This window comes from Rhineura floridana, chromosome 1 (assembly GCF_030035675.1).
Source record: "Rhineura floridana isolate rRhiFlo1 chromosome 1, rRhiFlo1.hap2, whole genome shotgun sequence".
NCBI classification, from domain to species: Eukaryota; Metazoa; Chordata; class Lepidosauria; order Squamata; family Rhineuridae; genus Rhineura; species Rhineura floridana.
In genome coordinates, this window is record NC_084480.1 from 173,854,546 (window position 1) to 173,867,365 (window position 12,820).

Here is a 12,820-nt window from a genome sequence, read left to right on the forward strand (position 1 = left end):
AATGATATCTAGCCTGGAATTCACATTTTTCACAGCTGCGGCACACTGGGTTGGCATCTTCATCAAGCTATCCACTATGACCCCAAGGTCTCATTCCTGGCCAGTCACTGCCAGTTCAAATCCCATTAGCATATATGCAAAATTATGGGTTTTTGCCCCAATGTGCATTTGCTTACATTGAATTGCATTTACCATTTTACTGCCCACTCACCCAATTTGGAGGGACACCTTGAGATCCCTGCTTGTTTTAACTACCTTGAACAATTTGCTATCATCAGCAAACACACTACCTCACTGCTCATACCTATCTCTAGATAATTTATGAACAAATTAAAAACACAGGTCCTGATACCAATCCTTCAGGGATTCCATTTTCTATATTCCTCCACTGAGAGAACTATTCATTTATTCATTCTCTCTGCTGCCTATTTCTTAACCAGTTACTAAGAGAACCTCTCCTCTTATTCCATAATTGCTAAGCTTACTCAGGGGTCTTTGGTAAGCTTTTTGAAAGTTTAAATACACAATGTCAACTAGATCACCTCTATTTATATGCTTGTTCACTCTCAAAGTCCTCTAATAGGTTAGTGAGGCGGAATTTACTCTTGCAGAAGCCATGCTGGCACAGCTTCAGCAAGTCTTATTCTTCTATATACTTTGTAATTATATCTTTAACAATGTCACCCTGGGCTCCTACTAGGAAGAAAAGCAGGATATACATTTAATAAAACTGAATAAATAAATAAATGCTCTGTACCAGTTTTTCCAAAACAGATGTTACACTAATCAGCCTGTAATTTTCCAGATCCAAATGATATTATATTGGCCATTTTCCAGTACCCACATATAAAGGATGATCAAAAGGACAAGTTACATATTTTTGCTAGAAGATTGGCAATTTCATATCTGAGTTTTTAAAGAACTCCCAGTTTTTAATTTGTTAATAAGGTTAATAAGGCCTAGAACTCCATGTCTTGTCACATGTATTTGCCTCTATTTCTGTGAAAGTTGGTCAGATTCAGGGATCTGTCCTATATCTTCTGCTGTGGAGACAGATGCAAATAATTTATTCAGTTTCTCTGCAATCCCCTTGTCCTCTTTACTACACCTTTGGCTCCTTTGTCATCCAAAGATTCAGCTGCCTCCCTAGCCCATCACCTGCTACTAATGTATTTAAAGACATTCTTCTTGTTGGTCTTTATGTTTTTACCAATGTGCAGAAAATTAATAAAAATTATCTGACAACATTCTGGAAATGCCAAAAAGAATATGGAGATTTTTGTAAGCGCCACAGAGGACTTCAGGTGATGAGTGCTCTAGAAATGACAATAAATAATTTGGAGAATATTTTTGAGCATTTCACCTTCAAAATTTGTCATGAAAGAGCACAGCTCTTTGTCTTGCTCCTAAGATACCGGGTAATAATCATAAAACTAGTAATTACAAAGGACAACATTAGACGTAAACTCTTCTTAAAAAGTATAAACCAAGGATCCTATCCAGTGTATTGTTAACATTCTGGTTATGTGACTACTATTATTACATGCACCATTTACATCCTTCCCTTACTTGGAAATTCAATAAGGGTCAAAACATTATTTAGAAAAATCCAAGGAAAAATCTGATCAGATACAAAATCAAACACAAATGCAAATGCAAAATCTCTTAAAAATAAATGAGATATCTGGCATAGTTTTTAAGGGGGTTCATACTGAACTTGGACAAATATGAAAATAAGTGAATATTATGCAAAGTAATATATTATCACACAAATGCTGCAGTGAAACTAGACAAATGAAATAGAGGTTACTAACCGTTAGACAGAGCAGATCCTGCTGTTTCCCATTCCCTGCAAAGACAGGTATGTTGGGGCTGAAAACCATGAGGTCACTTTTGGCACTGGAGTCCCCTGCCACACCACCCAAGATGTGGCTATGGCGATTTGAATATGACCAGCTGCCCACCTCACTGGCACACACCAGTGTGGCTGCTCCAGGACCATACATCACTGCCTCCTTAGGCTGACAGTGACATCGCAGGGCCATATATGCAATGATGGCCAGCAGGAACAAGCTGGACACTGAGCAGATGGCTATGATGAGATAGATGTTGGTGTTATCTGCCAGGGGATTTGGGCTCCCTCCTATTCTGGGAAGGCGGGCATCAGCTGGGAAGGCCTGGACACTTGTCACCAATGAAATACCCAGCGTGGCTGTGGCTGACAAAGCTGGCTTCCCATGGTCCTTCACCAGAACCAGCAAACTATGACTGCTGCTGCCCTCGGCCTCATCCAGGGCACGTGTTGTACTGATCTCGCCACTGTACAGACCCACCCGCCAAAGCCCACTGGACCCCTCGTGCATCTCATAGCGCAGCCATGCATTGTAGCCGGAGTCAGCATCCAGGGCATGAATCTTGCCCACCACATGCCCAGCTGTCATGGGGACCATCAGAAGAGTGGCAGCCTCTTGTACTGGTACAGTTACGGCAGGCACATTGTCATTCTCATCCACCACAAAGACTTGCACCGTCACGTTGCCACACAAGGAGGGCAACCCAGCATCCTTGGCCCTCACTTGGAACTCCAACAGCTTCACCTCCTCATAGTCCAAGGGCTGCAAAGCATATACCTTCCCACTCTCTGAGTGCACTGAAATGTAGCTTGATATTGGCCAGAGCTTCTCATCCAGCCAGTAGGTAATCAGGCTGTTCTCAGCCACATCTGGGTCTGAGGCAGACACTGTGAAGATGTGAGCACCAGGAGGGTTGTTCTCCTTCACAAAAACTGTGTAGGAGGGCTGAAGAAAAGCAGGTGCATTGTCATTTATATCACCGATGGGTACCACCAGTGTGCTGCTGGTTGACAGTGATGGAGTCCCTTGGTCCTGTGCTGTCACTACCAGCTTGTATTCTGCTTCCTGCTCCCGATCCAGGGGCTCAGCCACCACCAGTGAGTAGTAATTCTTGAAGGTGGACAGTAGCTTGAAGGGTAGGCCAGAGGGCCTTACAGAGCATCTCACTTGCCCGTTAGCCCCAGAGTCCCTGTCTGAGACGCTGATCAGAGCCACCACTGTCCCTGGTGGGGAGTCCTCTGGAACGGGCACCGATAGTGACTTCAGTGACATTTCAGGGCTATTGTCATTCACATCCAAAACCTCAATGAGAACCTTGCAATGTCCGGACAAGGGGTAACCACCTTTATCTGTTGCTTCAATTTGAATATCGTATGCTGTACACTCTTCAAAATCCACAGCTCCTTTCACTCTAACTTCTCCATTATTTGGACCTATGCTAAACCTTTCCTTTGTATTGGGAGCAACAAGGTTACTAAGTGAATAGGAAATCTCTTTATTTATTCCATCATCCATATCTCTTGCCTCCAATTTAATCACCAAGGTTCCAACTGCAGAGTTTTCCAATAATTCAGTTTTGTAAACTGACTGGTTAAATGCAGGTGCATTGTCATTGACATCCACGACAGAGATCACCAACAGAACTGTGCCAGTGAGGGTTGGCTGTCCACTATCTGATGCTGAAAGTAACAAGTGATGCTCTGGGGATACTTCACGATCCAGTGGTTTATTTAATGTTAGAACCAAAGACTTGCTGTGCTCATAATTCTTTATCTCTTCCACAGAAAAGTATTCATTGGGGCTGAGCTTGTAGGTTATGTGACCATTGCTACCAATGTCTGCATCAGAAGCGTCTTCTATTGGGAAATGGGAACCTTGGACTCTTGATTCTAAGACAGCTAAATTCTGCTCTCTGACTGAGAAAACAGGGGCATTGTCATTTGTGTCTGCAATCTCCACTTCCACATGGAAGACTGTCAGGGGTTTATCCACAATCACCTCCAGGTGAATGGTGCAGATTGGACTTTTGCCACACAGCCCCTCCCTATCTATCCGAGAATTAACAAACAAAATACCATTCTGCTCATTTACCTTGAAATAGTCCCCATCCCCTTGGGATTCCATCTGGAACATCCGAGGCTTAAGCTCATCCACCTGCAGCCCCAGATCCTGGGCGATGCGACCCACAAAGGTGCCATGCTGGGATTCCTCAGGCACAGAATAATGGAGCTGGCCGCTCCCCATCTTCCAGGCTGTGTGGAGAAGAATCAGCTGCAGCAGCCGCCTTTTCCCAATTGAGGAAGAGTCTCCCCATGGGGAAACCATCTCAGAAATATTTCAAATAATTCCCTTATTTAATGATATAGCTTTATGAAATGAATTTTTAAAAACTTAATCCAGCTTCATAATATACCTTTTGTTCATACATGCAGTTGCAAGCAGTAAAAGATCTCTGATGACAAAGGAGAGGGGGAGCCTTGTGTCCGCCTTCTGTTCTTAGCAAGATGTTTAAGCAGAGAGCGACATCGTGCGACTAGATGGGAAAATACAGTTACCTTCTACTAAAAGGCAACAGGGCTTTTGGAAGGTAGTTGCATGTCCCTTTTTTGTAGTGAATGAAGATAAATTCATATTTTAATGAGTGATAGGGAATAATATTTTACCTGATAAGAGTACTTCATATATTCAGCATGTATATTCTTATTTCCTGGTAAATGTGATCATTTCAGGTATACTCTGTTTTTGACAACCTCCAACTTGTGTCATAGTCACAAATACTATGGTGTATTTATTGTGTTTGGTTTCAAACTTATTTTGGGATTTTTTTTCCTTTTGTTTCAGAATTTCAATGCAAGGAAAAGTCTTGATGGGGATATGATATATTTCAAACCAGTATTTAAGGATAAAGGCTTTTCCCTTTGGGGCAGTTTTTCTACTTTATTTAGTGAAAATATTATATATATATATATATATATATATATATATATATAATGAATTGATTTTGGGGGGGTGGAATAAAACTACATCCTCCAATATATTTTGATTCTCAGTTACCACATTCACAAGCTGTTGAGGGGCATACCTTATTGGATGTTGAGAGGAATGCTTTATTGAAATAGGCAATCACATTTATTTTCTATAAACCTAGGAGGCTCCAGAATTTAGAAGGAAGTATATTGCAGGCAATCCAGAGTGGCTAGCTGTATCAAATCCGAGCCCTGAATAATGCGCACCGCAATCAACAATCATTACGTTCAATGGGGCTTTCTCTGAGGTAAGTATGCATAGGATTGCAGCCGGATCTCGTAGTGATTAGTGACATCCCACTGACCCACCCACCCCCATTTGTTTCGAAGCATACCCTATTAATATCAATTAAATTTACAAATACACTTAGAATGAAATTTACAAGTACATTTAGAATGAAATTGTTTGATTATCTTCCTTCAACAATAGACTTTCTTAACTCAAAGATTCCTTCATGACGTCCATCCAAATACTGACAAAACTTACATAAATGGAGGATCATATGTGCTACAACAGCTAAATTGAAAAATACAGCATCCTTTATTTCAAAAATACAATATCCTTTATTTCAAGCTGAACTCTTTTTTCCCCCAAAGGAAGTTATCTTATTATGATTTACTCTGCGTACATTCTAAAACTTTAAAACACACTCAAAGCACATTATCCAGCCTTCCCCAAAGAATTGTGGGAAATGTCATTTGTTAAGAGTGCTGGGAATTGTAGCTCTGTGCAGGACTGAGCGGTAAACTAACAATTCCCAGGATTCTTAGGGGGGCAATGCATTTTGAATGTTCTTTAAATGTATGGTATTAGAAAAGCAGCTGGCTCTGGTCACCTTCTTGATACTGGTAATCTGGTTCCCACACCCTGTCTCTGAAAAATGTGAGAAGGGCATTGAGTCTAGGCTTGGATGGGAGTGGAACATGTTGGAGCCTGTAACTGAATATCTGCCACATTTGCATGCATACCGGTATGAGAGTGGAGCATTGAAAGGGCTGTGTAATCAGAGATCAGAGATCACATCAGTGTCCATCTATCCATCCTTGTGCTAGAATAGCTGGCTATGAAACAACTGAGTAGGATTTTGTTTGTTTTGGTCAATGAAGTTAGTAAAGGGAGGAATATAACAGGTTTGCTGCTTGCTCTGCACTGTGCGACTTGGGGAGGTTGGCAATTAATGTTGGATGACTGCACATTAGAGGGAATCTGTTCACAACAGGAAGATCTGTGCAGGAAAGTACTTGGAGACACCAAGATTATGAATGAGAATTCCCTAGGCCTGCCCCCAGGACTTTTGGGATCTGGGGGCAGGGAAAGGAATCCTTTTGGGACCCTGCTTACTTCACATGCAGTTTGGGGGCTCAAGAGGTTGGTGGGCCTCCTTCAACACTGGAAAAGGTGTGGCCACATACTGTCATGACACTGCTTTCAACTCGGGGCTAGGTCAGGCTCACCCTTACTTTAGGCAAGAAGTTGCAGGTTGGGTCCTGCTTTAGACAAAGTTCACAGTGCTCACACAGTTTAAGTAATTATAGAATCACAGAGTTGAAAGGAACCTTAGAGGTTATCTAGTCCACCCCCCTACTAATGCAGGAAATCCACTACTACAGTACTCCTGATAGGTGACCATCCAGCCACTGCTTAAAAACTTCTAATGAAGGAAAATCTAACCTTCTTAGTGTGTTTCACTGTTGAACAGCTCATACTATCAGGAAGTTCTTCCTAATGTTTAGTCTAAGTTTTATTTTCTTGCAATATGGACCCTCTGGTTTGTGTCCTACATTCTAGTACAACAAAAAAAACAAATTTCCTGCATCTGATTTTCTTCCTTTTCCTTAGAAATTGCTCCTTCCTTTTGTCCTCCCAAAACCACTTCCCATGTTTTGTTTAGAAATTCTTCATCATCCATGATAACCCAAAGCATGGGTGGACATCCCTCAAGCCCTTGTAATTTTTCTTCCAGAAGAGATACCAGCTTGCATTTCCTGCAGGTTCAGTTTTGTATACCTTCAGAGAGGAAAACAAACCTAGCACAGATCTTGAAGGTCAGCACAGCAGCTCCCTCACCAGCCATATAGCTTGGTTCTCTGTAGGTGGTAATGTGATCTTCCTAGATTCCCTCTCAAACATTTCCATTAAATTCTCAGTTAATACTCTTCATTTGTTGCTCCTGTTTGCTTGCTGTAGATCAGGAGCTCCCTGAGACTGTTGCAGACCTCTTTATGTTAAGCTCTAGTTAACCAAAGGATCTTGCCTCTTTATTCTGAATGTGCATGCAATACATCATTTTTAAAGTGAGCTTCAGCAAATCTTCTGCCTTTCATTCAGAGACATATCCACAGAAGACTGTTTTTGACTATCAGTGTCAAGAGAGTAAACAGATCTGTACTTTCTGCCAGTCCACAACCTACATTTAAAGCATTCTTATATCACTTTAAGAGTTATGTAGAATCCTGGGAACTGTGGTTTGTTAAGGGTGCTGGGAACTGTAGGTCCGAGAGGTCAGCATCTTTAACAAACTACAGTTCCCAGGATTCTTTGGAGGAAGCCATGACTATTAATATGGTATTAGAGTGCTTTAAATGTATGGTGTGGATGTGACCAATGTTGGTGGGAAGGTTGATGCACACAGACCGAGAGAGGGCTTGTGCAAACTTGCCAATCAGGGACATGCATGGCTGCCACATTTCCCCTGCATTCAGTTCCTGACAGAGTGGTCACCTGTCCATCTAACCACCCTTTGTCAGGTCAGGATTAACCAAATTTGACTGCAAATTGACAGCACGATATAACCCCTTTTTGCTTACTTAGGGTACAGACACACTTGTGGTTTTGTTGGCTTCAGTGCATCCTCAGTTCCATTTTCTGAACGTGGGCATACATGACAATAGTAAAACTCTGCCCCCTTTTACTCCAAAACCTTGGAAGTTGCAGCTCCAGTGTGTTTTATCTTGAAGTCAGCTTCACACAGACTCAACACTGATTGGCCATCAACCCGTTTTCACTTCAGGTGTGTCAAATGAAAACGCTTTTCTGTAGGCTCGGGCAGACACAGTGATTGGCCCAACGCTTTGCTGTGGACAGTCCTAATCAGCAGTAGGGAAGGGAGATGTGTCCAGCCATGGGCAAACACATTTTAAATGTGTTTTAAACTGAAAGAGAAAACATTGTGGCTGCTTTTGAAGCAGCTAGTGTGTCTTCAGATGGGTTGAAAAATTGGCTAAATAATAGCTTTATATTGTCCCCACTTAAATAGATCCACAGGTTGGAGCACAGGGCAGCTATAGGAGAGCACTCTGAAGCACTGGAGTGGTGCAGAATGGCTTACCCAAACTAGTACATCACAGCTTACCAGTTAATGGGGATCTGGGTTAGGGAGTTAATCCTTGGACTCTGACAGGTCATTGAGACCAACAGTTACTAGCTCAAGGCTGCTAAAGTTAACACAGCCTCCTTGTTACACTTAATGCGTGTGGGCAGTGAACAGCAGCGGTCCATTCACTACTAATCCAATGTGAGGGTGGGGTGGCAATCCATGTCTTTCATTATGTAAGACAACTGTCCTTGAAAAAGAGTTTCTATGTGTCAGGAATGAAGCATACCATTTTTTCCTTTTGAAGTTATCCCCTTTTGTTTATTGGAAAAAACTGTTTTATTGCTTATTGTTAACAGTTAGGAAGTGTTATTTCTATCCCAACTCTTAATCTATTTCAACGACTTAAGAGTTTAAAGTAGTCTGCTTAGAGATTTGATGATTAAAAAGCATATAAATAAAATAAAATATGCTCTAAATCAAGCTTGTTGTTTCTTGTTTAAGTAATAAGCAATTATTGATATTTGTCCAGTTCTTTACAGGTGAACCTGATTTCATCATGAATGGCTGTGTCTGCTGCCCACATGAAACCAAATGATGGCAGGGAAGGAGTATGACCCTTTGCTGTCCAGACCTCTCCTGCACGCTACTCTTTGTATGGGGAAGAGACAGGATTATGCTGAAAGCTTTTGCTAAATAAAAGGACAAATTGAAATGTCTTTTTCTCATATTGTAATGTTATAGGATTGGGGGGGTTGGTCTGAATGTCATGTCTGCATCCACTCCAAGCCTGTGGTTTTATATCTGTAAGATGTGATTTTGTAAAAAAGGAGGCTACTAAAGTGGCCAAACCAATCTCTTTGTTACATTAAAGGCTGTAGCCAAGTGTGTTAAGCATCTCTTTGCATGACTAAAGTGTACAAATGCCTGGTTGACAGAGAAACTACTAGCTGGAACCCTCAGAAGGGGGCTAAAGGGGGACAGACCTTCCCCTCCTCCCCTGGCTGGAGGTGATGCCTTCAGTGAGTATAAAAGAACAGTCAACCTGGGCCAGTATCATCCGAGGCTAGGAAGATGCAGAGATATCACTTGCTCTCTGTACTGCTGAGTCCAAAGCTATGGTGGGAGGAGTTTGAAACCTAAGGGAGGAGCAAGCTGGAATGTTGGAATGTTAATGCTGTGAGGCCTTTCATCTTATGCTGAGCCTATTCATATATGTGTAAATAGAGCAATATATCACAAAGATGCCAGTGTCTCCATTTACCTTCATTCTAAGGAAACCAAAACCATGGTATGTGCTTGCATCCCTGAAATATCTCACCACTCGGAGATTGAATGCAAGTAACATTATTTTTTCTTAGACATATAAAGAACTTTGTTTTTTCTAGGCTTTCCCTTCTTAATATTTTTGACATATATGAACAGATAATGTCCATTGTTATAAACAGTTAATGTAATTTGGGTATTCACAAAGTTTCTTTCAGAATCATTGCATCATATTTTCTTCCTGCATAAGTAGCCTTAGAACAAATTTGCACAATAGAAAATTCTGTTTTTCCCCCCTTCCTGTTAATTTTCACCAACACCTTCAGCAGGTACAATTTGGACTGGATAAGATGCAGTTAATTAAAGTTTTGTAGGGAGGTGTAATTCATTTACATGGTCAAATGCATTACTTCTGTTTATTTTTTAAAAAAATCATTTGCCTTTATCAGTGAAAGGCATCCAGCGACTGTACAGCGATTTTAGCATTGTACATGCTAAAAGCAATTTCCGAGTTGTTAATCTGATATTTTCATTCTATCCAGATAATTAACATATTAGCAGGGGGAAATGCATATATGTCATTCTAAGAACATCAGTGACTCACCTGTCCAGAAGAATCTGGGACCAGCACCTTTGTACTCCCTACCTCTCCATTCCCTGCAAAGACAGGTATGTTGGGGCTGAAAACCATGAGGTCACTTTTGGCACTGGAGTCCCCTGCCACACCACCCAAGATGTGGCTATGGCGATTTGAATATGACCAGCTGCCCACCTCACTGGCACACACCAGTGTGGCTGCTCCAGGACCATACATCACTGCCTCCTTAGGCTGACAGTGACATCGCAGGGCCATATATGCAATGATGGCCAGCAGGAACAAGCTGGACACTGAGCAGATGGCTATGATGAGATAGATGTTGGTGTTATCTGCCAGGGGATTTGGGCTCCCTCCTATTCTGGGAAGGCGGGCATCGGCTGGGAGGGCCTGGACACTTGTCACCAATGAAATACCCAGCGTGGCTGTGGCTGACAAAGCTGGCTTCCCATGGTCCTTCACCAGAACCAGCAAACTATGACTGCTGCTGCCCTCGGCCTCATCCAGGGCACGTGTTGTACTGATCTCGCCACTGTACAGACCCACCCGCCAAAGCCCACTGGACCCCTCGTGCATCTCATAGCGCAGCCATGCATTGTAGCCGGAGTCAGCATCCAGGGCATGAATCTTGCCCACCACGTGCCCAGCTGTCATGGGGACCACCAGGAGAATGGGAGCCTCCTCTACTGGTACAGTCACGGCAGGCACATTGTCATTCTCATCCACCACAAAGACTTGCACCGTCACGTTGCCACACAAGGAGGGCAACCCAGCATCCTTGGCCCTCACTTGGAACTCCAACAGCTTCACCTCCTCATAGTCCAAGGGCTGCAGCGCATAGACCTTCCCACTCTCTGAGTGCACCGAGATGTAGCTTGACGGTGGCCAGAGCTTATCATCCATCCAGTAGGTAATCAGGCTGTTCTCAGCCACATCTGGGTCTGAGGCAGATACTGTGAAGATGTGAGCACCAGGAGGGTTGTTCTCCTTCACAAAAACTGTGTAGAAGGGCTGAGGAAAAGCAGGTGCATTGTCATTTATATCACCGATGGGTACCACCAGTGTGCTGCTGGTTGACAGTGATGGAGTCCCTTGGTCCTGTGCTGTCACTACCAGCTTGTATTCTGCTTCCTGCTCCCGATCCAAGGGCTCAGCCACCACCAGTGAGTAGTAATTCTTGAAGGTGGACAGTAGCTTGAAGGGTAGCCCAGAGGGCCTTACAGAGCATCTCACTTGCCCGTTAGCCCCAGAGTCCCTGTCTGAGACGCTGATCAGAGCCACCACTGTCCCTGGTGGGGAGTCCTCTGGAACGGGCACTGATAGTGACTTTAGTGACATCTCAGGGCTATTGTCATTCACATCCAACACTTCTATGAAAAGTTTACAATTTCCTTCCATTGGTGCATGTCCCTTGTCAATGGCTTGTACTTGAATTTCATATCCATTCACTTCTTCGAAGTCCAGTTTTCCTTTCAGCCTGATCTCCCCAGTATTCTTATCAATCTCAAACATTGTTTGAATTGTTGAGGGTAAAGGTATTTTAAAGTTGTAAGTAATTTCCTTGTTAATGCCCTCATCAAGATCTGTTGCTTCTAACTTCACAACAAGGGTTCCATTAGCTGAACTTTCTAGTAAACTCACTTCATAAACTGACTGATTAAAAACAGGTCTGTTATCATTAACATCTAGCACAGTTATCACTAGCTGTACTGTTCCTGTGAGTTCTGATTGACCCCCATCTGTTGCTGTAAGCAATAAATGGTGCAAAGAGATCTCCTCTCTGTCCAAAGTCTTTTTTAAAACGAGCTCTGGTAGGGGGCTTTTGGCAGGCATATTCTGAGTGTCTAGAATAAAGTATTCATTCGAGCTGATCCTGTATGCAATGAGGGCATTTTTACCAATATCTGCATCTGAAGCACTCTCTAGAGAGAAGAGAGAACCATATGCTGTTGATTCTGAGACAAAGAGATTTAATTGGTTCACAGGGAAAGTGGGGGCATTGTCATTTATATCTTTGATGTCCACTTCTACATGGAAGACCCTCAGAGGTTTATCTACAATCACCTCCAAGTGTATGGTACAAACAGGGTTCTTGCCACACAACTCCTCCCTATCTATCCGGGAATTAACAAACAAAATCCCATTCTGAACATTTACCTCAAAATAGTCCCTATGGTCTTCAGACGCCATCCGAAACATTCGAGGCATAAGTTCGTCCACCTCCAGTCCCAGGTCCTGGGCGATGCGGCCCACAAAGGTGCCATGCTGGGATTCCTCCGGCACAGAATAATGGAGCTGGCTGCTCCCCATTTCCCAGGCAGTGTGGAGAAGAACCAGCTGCAGCAGCTGCCGCCTCATCAAGGAGCCTTGTTGCCAAACATCCATTGTAAATAGAGTTCATGCAGAGCACAAACACACACTGTTGTTTCTTTCTGGGGTACAAATAGAATTTGACTTAACTGTACCCAAAATATCCAGTTCTGTTCCTATGTCATGCAGTCATGATGGTGCATTTACTTGCTGCAGATTTCTGGACAAAGGAGGGAGGAGCTGACTTTTCCAGCCCTCTGGCACTATTTTTTATTAAACAGCGACACCGTGTGACGGAAATTTTAAATATTGTTCTTGGTACCTGATCTTAGGCATTATGTTTAATGTATATTATAACTCAGAGTTCACTGGATTCATTCAATTAAATAAATCTAACACTGCATTTGAATGTATTAACCATCCAGCTTTCCATAAAAGGGTTTGCTGGCCTTATGT

General features: G+C 42.7%; 2 protein-coding genes across 2 annotated transcripts in view; both read right to left on the reverse strand.

The window, feature by feature from the left end:
- The window catches only part of LOC133365104 (protocadherin alpha-2-like), a 235,821-nt gene extending 223,274 nt beyond the window's left edge, over positions 1-12,547 (reverse strand). The window contains exon 1 of the mRNA XM_061586512.1: positions 10,064-12,547. Within this exon, the coding sequence (XP_061442496.1) occupies positions 10,064-12,439 (2,376 nt within the window). The 5' untranslated portion in view covers positions 12,440-12,547. The remainder of the gene's footprint in view (positions 1-10,063) is intronic.
- On the reverse strand, positions 1,407-7,010 carry LOC133375578 (protocadherin alpha-5-like). The gene is made up of 4 exons (XM_061607327.1): positions 6,948-7,010; positions 5,727-5,753; positions 1,815-4,124; positions 1,407-1,433 (listed from the first exon to the last, which is right to left on the reverse strand). Exons 1-4 carry the CDS (start codon positions 7,008-7,010, stop codon positions 1,407-1,409), a joined length of 2,427 nt encoding a protein of 808 aa, XP_061463311.1.
- Positions 12,548-12,820: the final 273 nt, after the last annotated feature.

Coding starts and splice junctions, on each gene's coding strand:
- LOC133375578 (XM_061607327.1), bottom strand. CDS start 7,010: ATGTTTGAGAGGGAATCTAGGAAGATCACATTACCACCTACAGAGAAC. Junction 5,754..6,947: donor AGAACCAAGCTATATGGCTG/GTGAGGGAGCTG, acceptor CACATTTTTCAG/AGACAGGGTGTGGGAACCAG. Junction 4,125..5,726: donor GTGTGGGAACCAGATTACCA/GTATCAAGAAGG, acceptor CGGCTGCTGCAG/CTGATTCTTCTCCACACAGC.